This window comes from Pholis gunnellus, assembly GCF_910591455.1.
Source record: "Pholis gunnellus genome assembly, chromosome: 19".
NCBI lineage: Eukaryota > Metazoa > Chordata > Actinopteri > Perciformes > Pholidae > Pholis > Pholis gunnellus.
The window spans coordinates 18,945,268-18,958,185 of NC_136546.1; the positions used below are offsets into that span (position 1 = coordinate 18,945,268).

Sequence of the window (12,918 nt, forward strand, 5' to 3'; positions counted from 1 at the left end):
ACATCATAAATAATCATATTCATGAATTCAGAAACTATATTTATCCAACAGATGAAGGAAACATCTTCAAATGTCTTTCAACACATCAGGTCTGCTTTGGGTTTGTGTTAAAATTGTTGTTTTTAAAGATTGGAAAAGTTTAATGGAAGCATTTAGAGAAAGGTTTGACAGGGTTCCTTTTTTCAATCCAGTTTTAATTTAGTCTGTCCTTACAATATACACACACACACTCACTCTCACACACACACACACACACACAGTACTATAGAACAGGTTCTCATAGAACGCGTCGTGCCATCAGTCCCATTTGGAAGTCTTCCTCCTCATGTATCTGTCTCCTTCGCTGTCGACTGCCTCGTACAGCTGCTGGTCGTTGTCTTTCATTGCGTGCATGTAGCCCAGGTAGCCCACACACAAGGTGATGGTCACCAGTCCGAACGCCATCACGGGTTTGTTCTGCAAAACATCACAGCTTCATGTTACAGGGAAGGTCTTTGGAGGACATTTCATCCAGCAGCAGGTGAACTGTCTCATTCTGAGTAAGGAAAGGTCATCTAAAAAAACACTTTCTAAATAATAAACAGGTGCCAAGTATCATTTAAAGACAAAGAGAAGTTTTTAACTTTAAGTTATCTCCAAAACTACACGTCAAAACAAGTTACACATTACAGATACAGAGACAAGTTCCAACAGTTAGTTGGAACTTGTTAAAACACATTTTTACAGACTGGCTTTTATGTGATATATATATATAGACAGTGTATACTGTCTCACTGATCTTTCTGTTGTTATTATTGTCTTGCTTTTGCTGCTTTGTTTTTAAAGGTGCTCTATAAATAAAGTTATTGTTATTATTATTATTTGGCTTAATGAGAGTTTGTCTGTTTGAGTCTCACCGGTTTCATGAAGAGTTCCGGATTGAAAGCTCTGAACAGGGTCGTGGTCTGTGCGCCTCTCAGTCCGGGGGTCCGGAAACCTTTCTCCCCGGGACTCTCCTTCCCTTGACCGACGTCTTTATCCGCCATGTCCGGTCAAAACCTATGAACCGCGGCTTTTTAGAGAAATGTTATGACAACGAAGCTCGATAAATGAACATTGCAGACCTTCTTGGTCCTTTGGTCTACGGTGCTTCCGTTAAAGCGTAGCCATGTTTTCAAAGTCAACGATGGAGACGAGATTAAAGAAGAAGAAGAAGAGGAGGAGAGTGAGGACTTCAAATGTCACAGCGCCCCTGGTGGTTGTGGGCGGAAATTCACAATTGTTCTTCTTCTTCTTCTTTTTCTTTTTCTTCTACTTCTTCTTAAATATCTTATTTTATCTTATTTTATCTTATTTTACCTTATTTTACCTTATTTTATATATATATTTTAACTAGACATCCTGATCCACACTCCATACCAGGTGGTGGCAGTAATGCGCCAATTCATTCTTTGCCAACCGCCAATAAACCTAAAAAAAAGAAGAAGAAGAAGATGGTTCAGGCTTTACAGCGTTAGGACTTCCTGTTGGAACTTTTACTTTGTAGGATAGATCGGCTGCGTTTTGATTGGTTGAATTTTCGACGTCTTCACGAACAACGTCATCACGTTTTGTTTGTGTGTCGCGCGGGAGCTTTTTGCTTATCAAACAGTCGAGTTCGAGGGAAACTAGCTAGAAGACAGACAGCAGGTAGGTTAGGCGAGTCCTGCGGCTTTATCAAATGAAACATTTTATATTATATTATTAGAAACCACAGGTGAGATACACGGGACGTAGTTAACTTGTCGGTTTATCTGCTAGTTTGGGCGGTTTAACGCTGCTGAAAAGAAGCGAACTGATGCGAAAACAGCGCTAATGCTAACAAGCTAACGGTAAAGCAGTAACAGGGTTAAAGCCATACCGGTTGTGTATTGTTTTCACCGGGTACGTTAAGTTACCAGCACACGTCACGGAATTATGACAACCAGACTCTTGCTTATTGTAGTGAAGACATCACCATGATTATCTGTCACACAGCCCCCCTGTCTCCTCTCTGTTGACCAGGTTTCTTCACACTCAGACCATGGCTATGAGGAGCGAGGCCAGGGTGGAGACAGAGGTGGAGGAGGAAGAAAGCTTCGGCCCACAGCCTCTGAGCAGACTGGAGGTGTGTATCCTGCATTATACCTCACTTTGTACAGCCTCTGAGCAGACTGGAGGTGTGTATCCTGCACTTTGCACAACTAATCGCCCATGTTCTGCCTGAGTGGGGCTTTGGTTTTGGGTTGAAACGTTTTTTGACCCACTTTCCTTGGTCAAGGCCACTAGCAGGACTGTTCCTAAAACCCAACGACGTTTTGCGGTCTTCTCTCTCCCGGTGGATTCATGCTGGGCTGTCTCTTGTTCTAATGTCTCCGCATGCAGCAATGTGGGGTCGGTGCCAGCGACATCAAGAAGCTGGGCGACGCAGGTTTCCACACCATCGAGGCGGTGGCCTACGCACCCAAGAAGGAGCTGCTCAACATCAAAGGCATCAGTGAGGCCAAGGCTGACAAGATTCTAGTAAGAAACAATAGTCTTCTTTCAGTGTCCCAGAGGAATCCATGAGTGCTGACCAGACTGTCCTGGTGTAGCGAACCCCCCCCCCCTCTGTTACTCTGTTTCTAAATGAAACATATTTCAAGTATTGATATTACCTGTTATCAGCAGATATTTCTCTTCTAATGCACTGTATTTTCAGTCATTTTATTTCTCCTTCCTTCCCAGGCTGAAGCTGCCAAACTTGTGCCGATGGGTTTCACCACAGCTACTGAGTTCCACCAGAGGAGAGCCGAGATCATCCAGATCTCTACAGGCTCCAAGGAGCTCGACAAACTCCTGCAGGGTCCGTAAAACCCAAATATTCAGCCTCTGAGTGCACCATGTGGGGGGGGGGGGGGGGACGTGAAGTTTATTGTTTTAATTTTTGACTTATTTGTTTCTCCTGCAGGGGGGATTGAGACCGGCTCCATCACAGAGATGTTCGGGGAGTTTCGGACGGGGAAGACCCAGCTGTGCCACACACTCGCTGTCACCTGTCAGGTAGAGACGGCCTCAGTGTAGAACAAAGTCAAATATGAGCGACTGGACTGATGAAACACAGAACAATGTGACACACCTGTAATGGTTCTGGTTAACAGTGAGTGCTGAAGATTAAAAATGACTTTGTGTTTTCTGTCCACAGCTGCCCATTGATCAGGGGGGTGGAGAAGGTAAAGCCATGTACATCGACACAGAGGGAACCTTCAGACCAGAGAGACTCCTCGCTGTAGCTGAGAGGTGAGTCGGCATGTATATTTTTGGGACGTCCTTTCTGCGTCCGTGTTGTCCATCCCCCATATGTTGCCGTCCTGCCTGTTGTGCATTTAGAAATGTAAAATAGGAGGAACTCTCCGTGTTTTCAGGTACGGGCTGGTGGGCAGTGACGTTCTGGACAACGTGGCCTACGCCCGAGCCTTCAACACAGACCATCAGACCCAGCTGCTGTACCAAGCCTCCGCCATGATGGCCGAGTCCAGGTCAGTCAGAAATAACATTCTAGTAAACTAATCTGAATTTAGACAGTATACGGCATTGTAGATGGCTTTTATTTTGAAATTCCACATCTGAATATTACCTAAAGTACAGTTTGCAGGATGTAGTTTGTTTTATTTTGTATTCATTTGGTTTTATGTATCGATTACTGACAGACGTACTGAAATGAACGTGAGATCACGTTCACCGGAAGGTCACTTGTATTTCTCCCCCTCCCTGTGTGTCAGGTATGCCCTGCTGATAGTGGACAGCTCCACAGCTCTGTACAGAACGGACTACTCGGGCAGAGGTGAGCTGTCGGCCCGACAGGGACACCTGGGACGCTTCCTCCGCATGCTGCTCCGGCTGGCGGACGAGGTAGGCAGCTGGACTCGTGAGAGGCTGAGACGTGCTGGTTGTGTGATGATGTTACTCGCTCTTGCTGTTTTAGGATAACTCGAGTGTGGTGAATTCCTCACTTTGTGTCAGTTTGACACTTGTTGTCTGTGACCTGCAACGAGCTAGAGACTTTTAAACTTTGCCCAATAACTGAAAATAATGTGCGAATGCTTCCAAAGAAATACGACTCCGATCGGCCACATGATGGCGCTGTAATCAACGCCCAAAAAAGGGATTTCTTTTTTTCTGTATCACAAGTAATTTTGTCTGCCTCAACCCTGTCACGACAGTTCGGCGTTGCAGTGGTGATTTCCAACCAGGTGGTGGCGCAGGTGGACGGGGCGGCCATGTTTTCCGCAGATCCCAAGAAACCGATCGGGGGAAACATTATGGCTCACGCCTCCACCACACGGTGAGTGTTTGGATACTTTAAATAGAGATGAGTGGGTACGAGAAGAGGTCACGGCTGCAGCCTCATGACACCAGGACTTCTATGGACATCATGCAAGAACATTTTGGTGTTCTGATCTTGAAACTAGAGATTGAGACCATAAACTCATGTTTACAATGTTTACAACCTATACTGAGGTAATAAATCAAGAGAGAAGTAGTCATTTTCTCATAGACTTCTATACAACCAGAGGGGTCGCCCCCTGATGGACACTAGAGAGAATGCAGCTTTAACACATGAAGCTTTGACTGAAGATAATCATTTTAATATAAAACTACAAAGTAGGTTATTTGTAATTGATTTGGCATTTTTCATCTCGACTTAAAGAACGAGTGTTCGTACGAGTTGTGACACTACGTTTAAAAAGTGGTCTCTTTTTTTCTGCAGTCTGTACTTGAGGAAAGGCCGAGGAGAGACGAGGATCTGTAAAATCTACGACTCGCCCTGCCTGCCGGAGTCTGAAGCCATGTTTGCCATCAACGCTGACGGAGTGGGCGACGCCAAGGACTGAGCTGGCGGAGGAAGCAGGGAGCAGGGTGGTAAATGTTACCGTCACACCGGCTGACTCATTCCCGGACTAAAGTTGTGTGCGGCCTTCACACAGAGCCTCGGACTGACGGGTGACCCAGAGACGGAGGTTGTATGATTTGGTTTGATGCTGATTGAGGCAGAGAGGATAAGAAGGTCCAGGCTGCAGGACCTGGACCTGGAGCTGCAACAGCAAGATGGAACGTTTCCTTTTCTTTCACTCAACAAAGGAAAGGATGACATAGTATCTCAGTTACAAGATCTGTTACTCTATGAGATACTACTTCATAATTACATAAAATACTAAAGATGACATGCTAGGTCATAATTGGAAAGTCTTTTTATTTCTTTGTTGGGTGCGATGCACCTCTTGAGTTTTGTCTTGAGTGGTCAAAAAAATAGTTTTGTAAACTATTTTAAATAGTTTGACATCTTTTTTTGAAGCTTCGTCTTCATGTTTCTGTTGAATGTTGTCGTTTGTTTGAGAATAGTTATTTTACTTTGTCGTGTCACTTCTCTCACTACTGGTTTGTCCCTCTGTGTTCGTCTTCACCACAACCTTCTGTATATAAGCGTCGTAGCTAAATTAAACTTGTTTTACCATTAAACTGACTTCTCATTTGTTAAACAAGTTTACAAGACATGAATCCAAAAAACATCATTTTATTCAATGTTATCCATGTGTCACTTCAGTGCATATTATTTTTTTATTGCAGGATCAAATGAATCAACCTCAACAAGAACAAACAAGTGATGTTAGATCAAAGTAATAACCTGCAGCTTAACTTTCACTTCAGACAACAGGAATGTAAAACCACTCAAAGCTCAACAGAAGCAAAGATACTCAACACAAAGTACAAAAATATTGTCAGTCACAACCAAACCAAGGAATGTGGTTCAGTACAGTAGCTTTAATTAAACTAAATGATCTATTTAAGTTGGAGCTTAACTGAAAGAAATGTATATTTATGTATATATATTCAGATCAAAATACTACAATGTTACTACATCTACATTAAAGTCATTTATCTTCACAAACGCATCAAAGAGGATGTGATGGACCCATCGGAACATATTAGAATAAAGGGTGTACAATACAAATAAATTAAGTTAAATAGGTTTATTTTTTATAGTGATTCCCTCATTTACGTAAAGCTCTCGGAACATCCCTGATTAAACTGGACGCAGTGTCCAGATAACTTATTCAGTCTCTTTCAAAAGTCGAACAAAAGCAGAATAAAGGATCCTCTAGTGGTGTCGAGCCGTGCAGAGTTTTGAGATGTCAGTCTCTGAAATAAAACCATCTGCACGACTGGATGGCCACTAGAGAGAAGTGATCATATATGATTACCTCATTTAGGAAACGGATTAAAAAAAATATCAGTTAAAAAGGCAAACAAATAGTTAGAAAACAAAGATAAACATCAAGATATATTTTATCAATAAACTCCATATTTCACAGTGACAGTGTGACAAGTTTCCACCAATGAAGGGAAAAGAGATCCGATTGGATGACCACAGATTGGCGGCCTGACTAGCCAATCGGTGCCATCGGCTGGATCTCAGTAGAATTCTTCTTTTCTTTTCTTCAGATTTTTCCGTCAGTTAAGACTCTAAGCTGAGCCTCCAGTTTATACGTTTCATCCTTGGAAATAAAGAAAAGGCAACAATGAAACATGCACATAATTCTGAAATATTCTCACAGAAATCTACACAACTCTAAATACTGAAATACATTTCTGGTGATTTGGTGAGTTAAACTGGATGCTCTTACATCATCCGAGTTTGTGGGCGTCTTCAGAGCCAGCTCAGTCCAGTTTGTGGCCTCAGAGATGTTTCCCAGCTTCTGGTGACACTAAAAGTCAAACAACATGAATACAAACCAGCTGGCATGAAACACAAATTTGAAATCTCTTGTTTGCCTAAGATGTGTACGTGAATGGCTCATGGTTAAGAACCGTGTTAATGGGACATTCTGAGCCTTCATAATATAAAGAAATGTACAACTGGTGGAGAACGTTAGTGGAAAATGTTTGAAAACGGTCACAAATGTTGATGCTAACTGCCGAGGTTGGCCTACAAAAGCCCTGCAGCACTCTATTCCTGAAAGGTGAAGTCGCGCTGATTCCAGGTGGTCGTTACTACACTGTGTGCTCAATAATCACACACTATTGTACGGTCTATTAAAAAGACGGAGGGGTCGTTTACCTGAGCGATGTGAAGTCTCACTGTCTTGGAGAAAGCTGGACTGAGTTCCTCTGCCTGGAAGACAAATATTGTAGATATGAAACAATCACAAAATGAAAAGCCCAAGGAAAACAAAACCACGTTTGCCACTCCTCATTTTTCTCAAAGCATTGTGGGTAAGAGGCTGCTAAGGTTATTGAGTGTTATTAAAGGTGCAGTGTGTAGATATTTGGCGCCATCTAGCAGCGAGGTTGCAGATTGCAACCAACTGAAATTTAGAAGCTCCATTTTATGAGAGGACATTTTGGATGCGTGACTTCAGCCCACTACTCTGAGGTGATTCGTGTTCTCCTTCCAGTCTTTCGTCTAAAGCTAAAGTTTAGTTTATACTCGGCGTTAGCTGCATGCAAAATCAGATCTCTTCAGACGTGACTGTCACAAATAGTTCTCTGCTAAAAGCACTATTTACACATCTGAGGATTTTACAAAGTGAGTCAATTTCTAAATATTTTGCAGCCAAATCAAATTGTTGCAAACAGCGCCTTGAGTATAAACTTTGTGCGTGCTCGTGGCTTCGACGCATATTACCGAAGCTTAACATTGTGATGTAATTATGACGTTGGTTGTAAAAGGGTTCACACTACATATGGAGTAGACGTCTAACATGTAAAATTAAGAGTGCAGAAATGTCTCGTCAGCTACAGAACTCTGGTACCTTGAGGAAGTTCTCGAGCGCGTCATGCAGTGTGGAGGTGGGGGGGTTCTGGTAGAGGGCAGCGGCCGCCTTCTTCTCCAACCAGTCCAGAGTGGCTACCTGCACAGACACAAACGACTTAAAACTCCCAGAGTCGTGTCCCGAATAAAGTACGAGTGTGGCCATTTGGAATGGGTGTAAACACGTCGGATGTGGTTGTCTGAAGTTCACAGTGTTGATGTTTGGGTGATAAAGTCTGCATCTTATAAGACCAGAGTTAACAATAAGAGTGAAATCCCCTTCTCTCACCTCGTAGCACCATCTGCCAAGCAAGTAGTAACACATGGGGTCATCATCTCTGAGGGCGATTGCTCGGTCCAGATGCTCCTGGATGGAGATTAAAAAAAATAAGACAGTAAGTAAATAAGTCAGTAAGTAGATAAACAAGTAAACATGTCAGTAAGCAAGCGAGCGAATCTTTAATACGCGTTACACCTTTAATAATACGCGTTACCTTTAGTATGTTGCTGCTCTTTAGTTTGCCGTGCATGGTCTCATGCTTGGAGGTCAGTCGTGTCAACACAGCAAACCTGGAGCCAAAGAAATACTTCAATCAGAATCGTGACGTCAAAGTACGAATCGTTTGCAGCGATAATAAAAGCGGTTGAAATCCAGAACGCTATCTCACCATTTGTGACACTCTGCGTTAAGGCCGTTCTTCTTCAGGGCCGACTCTGCCTCATCTTGACCTGTAACACCAGCTCACAGCTCAATGACAACAACTACAACAGTCATATTTTATACCACGATAAACGAAGGCAGAGACACAGTCAGTCTGGTTCTCTGTTTGAGTTGTAACTTCTTCATTTCAGGGTGTGTCTGGGTGTGTGTGTCCCTCACCTTGCTGTGCGTAGCTCTTCTTCTCTTGTTTGTCCTCAGTGGACTCATACATATCACTGTAAGCCCGAGCCAGTCGCCACAGAAACTCCCTGCAGTCTCCATACTGCCGACACAGAATCAGTAGAAACACCAGTCAGTGTGAGCGTCACCAGCAAATGTTTGGGCTCTTTAGTTGGTCAACAAGATCTGAAAATTCTTCCATGGGGCTGTATTTCATATCTACTTCATCTAAAATGATCTGTACTCTTTATTCTATGATGATATGGATTATTATTAGTAATAGTTCCAGCGTCTTTTACCTCTGCTCTGTTGTCTAGCAGCAGTTTAAAGCCCTCTGCCTTTAAACTGGCGTCTCCGGTGTGGAGGACGTCGCTCTGAGCCAGGAGGAGAGCCAGCTCCCCACTGGGGACTTCAGTCACCAGCTGCAGCCTCGCCTCCTCTTCCTCCTCCTCCTCTTCCTCCTCATCCTCCTCCAGCAGCCCTCTATCCTCCACTTCCCCCTCCTGGGAGTCTTCCTGGCGGAGCGTGAGGACGGTGGCACAGCTCTGGTCCTCGTCTTCCTCAGACTCCTGTTCGGGCTCCCGCTCGCCCTCCTCTTTGTCCGTGTCGCGATCGGTGTAGTCGGACTCCGCGTAGGCCGTCGAGTACCTGGAACGATTTATTCATTGGCTGATTTAAATGATTATTATTTATCTCCGCTTGGAGGATCCATCGCGTGTGTCGTAGACTGCAGAAGAGCAGAATGGACATTGAACTGTTTGCTGGGGTCATTTCAGTAGTTACAGAATGTCCCTCAGCTCGGTGCATTGATAGAAATAAAATGAGTCACAGTTAAAAACATAAAAATGACCTTCCTGCTTTATGATTTGAATGGGAATGTCTGTTCTACTACCGTTATCTTTCTGCAGATTGTTTTGATTTCATTAGCTCAGGTTTTGAGATGTCTGTCCCAATAAAATAGAGGTGAATGAAATTGAGTGTGTCGCTCACACAGCATTGAAAAATTACATTTACAAAATTCAACAGTAACGTCCCGTCCCAGAGTGAGTGTCACGTTTACTCTGGATAATCCACAGAGCTTACTCCTTGGTTGAAGCCAAGTGGTCTCTATGAAACTCTTTGTGTCTGACTTTGTGTCTCAGAGTCAGAGTCTAAACCTGAAAGTCACTTAGTATTAGCCACACTTGGCACTATTTAATTAACAGGCCGTAACGGTGTTAGAGATTAACAGGAATTAACTAATGAAGCTCGTTAAGAAGCCTTTTAAAAAACAAACCTAGCTATCAGCTGACCTGGTCCTGCAGTGTTCGATTCCTACTTGACTCACAGCCCATTACTCTCCTCTCCTCTCTACACTACGCCAAATCACAAAAACCCACGACGTACCCTCCTTCGCTGGTCTCATACGCGCTGGTCACGCCCTGGCTGGCAGTGAAGTAGATGGAGCTGGAGCCGGTGGAGTCGGTGCGCTCCCTGTGGACAAGATGGCGCCGCCGACGTACCCGCTGACTGTCCTCCACTCCCTTTCTGAATGTGGGGGGAGGAGGAACATACGTTCACATCAGTCAAACAACGCCAACTACCCGGCATCCTGTTGTAGCAGCTATGTGTTCAAATGCTGGTTTGTTTGAACACAGTGAGGAAGTTATTTTCCTTCTGACAACGCTGACAGTGGTGTGTTTTTTTTTTTTATCTGATCTGTTTGCTATCATACGGATACTGTACATCTCACCACTGTGACTCACTTGACATCCTGGATTATCTGCACCGCGATGTCCTGCAGGCCGCCCCTCAGCTCGGCCACCTCTGAGCGCAGCGAGGACACACAGGTGAGCACCTGGTCCAGCTGGTTCCTCAGCTCCAGCTGCTGCTCTGGGGACAGGCCCTGCACCACCGCCTCCACCGCTGCCAGGGCCTGCTGCTGGGCCTCCACCTCTGGGGAAGGAGACAAAACATGTTAGATGCGAGGGTTTTGGACTTTAATCCTCCGATCCCTAACCCTTCTCCCCCCCTCCAAACATGAACACCCATCCTCTGCTTATCAGGTTGTGGTGGCAGCAGGCTAACACGCCTGACCAGATAGGAAATATAATCCAGTGTAACTTGAGGCTGTTGCATGCATTATGCATTCTATTGGGACATCACATCTCATATTATGAGACAGTAAGTCATTATTTTGAGATAGTATCTCATTATAATGACTTACAGGATCTTTATGTGTTTCCTCACAGTGGCGGAAATGGGCTTCCATAGATGTTTCATCATCATAACTGAATATCTTCTTACATGCCATGTATCTTTTGACAGAAACCCACCCACCCTGAGCATCCAGCGTCTCCCGCAGCAGCAGCACCGCTTCTTCCTCCGCGCCGTCACACAGCCGTGGAGCTGACCGGGCCTCCAGCACCAGTCTCCGGGATCTTCTCCTACCGATCTCCCGGTAAATCATGAAGGCGATCAAGCCACAACCGGCTGTGGCTCCGACCGCGAGTCCGATCAACCCGCTCCTCCCGAGCGGCGTGTTCATCTCTTCGCACTCCGCAGATGCTGCTAGCACGTTAGATTAGCCTCATTAGCATGTCACTGTTTCTTCACTGGCTAATAACGGTGACGGCTTGTAATTAGCTTGATGTTACAATTGTTCCTCTTGAGCCTGAATCGAGTTTATATATAAAACACAACGCACATTTTTAAAGTTAAACGATACAAAAAGACGGTGTGTTTACACCGTAGCACGGTGTGTGAACGTGTGTCAGTTATCTGCAATGACGCTTTGAAAATGTATTACGTGACTACATCACGTCAGCACCGATGTCAACGAGGCGAGCGCGTGGGGAAAATAACTTCCGGTTCCAACCTACAAAATAAAAGGTGTTGACAAGCGGTCTGCAGTGTTCTTATGTTTTACATCATAACAAGATGTGTAAAATGTGTGTCGGCTAGCTGCAATGATGCAATGAAAATGTATAACGTGACTACGTCACATTGCATCAGCACTGATGTCACGGTGGGAAAATAACTTCCGGTTCCAACCTACAAAATAAAAGGTGTTGACAAGTGGGGGTGAAACGTTTGGAAATCCATTTCCGTCCGGAATATTAATATGTAGAAACTCGGCATAATATAAATAAAAAATACAATTAAAATCAATGATTTTACCACCTATCATCTATCCCTGAGTTGTTTATTTGTGAATAGAAAGCCAACTGCTGATCACATGGTGTCTCAAATGATTTGCTATTCACCTGTAGTGTCAACAAAATGTCTGTAATTTAACTAAACATCTCTTCAAAGGACATTTTCTCTAAATTAGTTTTTTCTCAGACTCTGATCCACTTCAGTAGCTCTTGTACACCAAACTTTACAGTTTAATTCCTCTCTATATTCAGAAGGTTTCTACAGAGGATTTCTTTTCATTAATCAATCAGGATGAAACATGTGAAACATGCTGGGAAGACTACATCCCCCATAATGCCTGGGAGTGGATGGGAGCCTCTGCTAAACCATGTTTATTCTGTGAACCTGACCCAGATATGCAAAGATAGACATGGACACAACTCTGTTTCTTTCTTCATGTCGCTCCTGAAGCATGCCAAGAATGTGTCCAATGGAAACCACAATGCAGGAAGCAGTGAAACTCCACATGACAGACACCTGCAGAGTGTCCCAATGGAAGTTCAGCACATAGTCTAAATGATTTGAAGACTTAAATCTGTGTTTAATTTATAGAAATGTAAATGTAGTATATCCTCTGGTCAATGAATGGGATATTCCTGTTTTCCAAAAAACCACAACCAAACCAAAGTGCACGTTTGGTAGTCGTGTGCAACGTTAAATATGCTGAAATAATCCTCAAAGGCTGTGTAACAATGTAGACACTGCAAGCTGATTTGGAAAACACTGAGAATGTCAGAACTTTTAAAAAGGGAATCTGTGAAATAAAATTCTCACAATTTTTACTAATAAATCGTCTACAATTACGTATAACAAATACTGACCCAATCTATAGAGTGCTGCTGGAATGAGCCCTGAAATGAATCGGTACACTTTGATAATGATGCTGAGATCTTAGGGAGTTCGGTGATCAATGACTTAAATGAAACAAAGTCAGACCAGTCAGACCAGTTTGGTGTATCAACAGACACGTAAGGCTTGGCTACTCCTACTGCAGGAGTATTTTCTCATAGACTTCTATACAACCAGAGGAGTCGCCCCCTGGTGGACATTAGAGAGAATGCAAGTTAGTAAG

The 12,918-nt window shown here is 43.8% G+C and overlaps 3 protein-coding genes across 4 annotated transcripts; 1 reads left to right on the forward strand and 2 right to left on the reverse strand.

Moving 5' to 3' along the window:
• Window positions 1–184: 184 nt before the first annotated feature.
• On the reverse strand, window positions 185–1,158 carry smim8 (small integral membrane protein 8). The gene is made up of 2 exons (XM_079180932.1): window positions 897–1,158; window positions 185–456 (listed from the first exon to the last, which is right to left on the reverse strand). The coding sequence occupies exons 1-2, from the start codon at window positions 1,023–1,025 to the stop codon at window positions 298–300; spliced, it is 288 nt and encodes a 95-aa protein (XP_079037058.1). The 5' UTR covers window positions 1,026–1,158; the 3' UTR covers window positions 185–297.
• Window positions 1,159–1,634: 476 nt separating this feature from the next.
• Window positions 1,635–5,435, forward strand: rad51 (RAD51 recombinase). Its single transcript, XM_079179956.1, has 10 exons — window positions 1,635–1,668; window positions 2,023–2,125; window positions 2,383–2,520; window positions 2,725–2,842; window positions 2,948–3,039; window positions 3,182–3,276; window positions 3,402–3,515; window positions 3,759–3,888; window positions 4,200–4,321; window positions 4,748–5,435. The coding sequence occupies exons 2-10, from the start codon at window positions 2,042–2,044 to the stop codon at window positions 4,869–4,871; spliced, it is 1,017 nt and encodes a 338-aa protein (XP_079036082.1). The 5' UTR covers window positions 1,635–1,668; window positions 2,023–2,041; the 3' UTR covers window positions 4,872–5,435.
• Window positions 5,436–5,535: 100 nt separating this feature from the next.
• rmdn3 (regulator of microtubule dynamics 3) lies at window positions 5,536–11,437 on the reverse strand. 2 transcript variants are annotated; one of them, XM_079180527.1, is made up of 12 exons: window positions 10,989–11,437; window positions 10,415–10,604; window positions 10,056–10,196; window positions 8,969–9,317; window positions 8,670–8,772; window positions 8,458–8,518; window positions 8,284–8,359; window positions 8,079–8,156; window positions 7,791–7,889; window positions 7,097–7,150; window positions 6,663–6,743; window positions 5,536–6,533 (listed from the first exon to the last, which is right to left on the reverse strand). In XM_079180527.1, the coding sequence occupies exons 1-12, from the start codon at window positions 11,194–11,196 to the stop codon at window positions 6,477–6,479; spliced, it is 1,497 nt and encodes a 498-aa protein (XP_079036653.1). In that variant the 5' UTR covers window positions 11,197–11,437; the 3' UTR covers window positions 5,536–6,476. The 2 variants fall into 2 exon arrangements, with proteins under 2 accessions (XP_079036653.1, XP_079036654.1); XM_079180528.1 differs by having other exon boundaries at window positions 10,985–11,051.
• Between the last annotated feature and the right edge of the window lie 1,481 nt (window positions 11,438–12,918).

What these genes read in the sequence shown, in the direction of transcription:
- smim8 (XM_079180932.1), bottom strand. Translation starts at nt 1,025, where the DNA reads ATGGCGGATAAAGACGTCGGTCAAGGGAAGGAGAGTCCCGGGGAGAAA. An exon ending in CGGAACTCTTCATGAAACCG is followed by an intron (nt 457 to 896) that starts GTGAGACTCAAA and finishes GATGTTTTGCAG; the next exon opens with AACAAACCCGTGATGGCGTT.
- rad51 (XM_079179956.1), top strand. Translation starts at nt 2,042, where the DNA reads ATGGCTATGAGGAGCGAGGCCAGGGTGGAGACAGAGGTGGAGGAGGAA. An exon ending in CTCCTCGCTGTAGCTGAGAG is followed by an intron (nt 3,277 to 3,401) that starts GTGAGTCGGCAT and finishes CCGTGTTTTCAG; the next exon opens with GTACGGGCTGGTGGGCAGTG. An exon ending in GCCATGATGGCCGAGTCCAG is followed by an intron (nt 3,516 to 3,758) that starts GTCAGTCAGAAA and finishes CCTGTGTGTCAG; the next exon opens with GTATGCCCTGCTGATAGTGG.
- rmdn3 (XM_079180527.1), bottom strand. Translation starts at nt 11,196, where the DNA reads ATGAACACGCCGCTCGGGAGGAGCGGGTTGATCGGACTCGCGGTCGGA. An exon ending in GAAGAGCTACGCACAGCAAG is followed by an intron (nt 8,519 to 8,669) that starts GTGAGGGACACA and finishes CTGGTGTTACAG; the next exon opens with GTCAAGATGAGGCAGAGTCG. An exon ending in AGAGCAGCAACATACTAAAG is followed by an intron (nt 8,157 to 8,283) that starts GTAACGCGTATT and finishes ATCTCCATCCAG; the next exon opens with GAGCATCTGGACCGAGCAAT.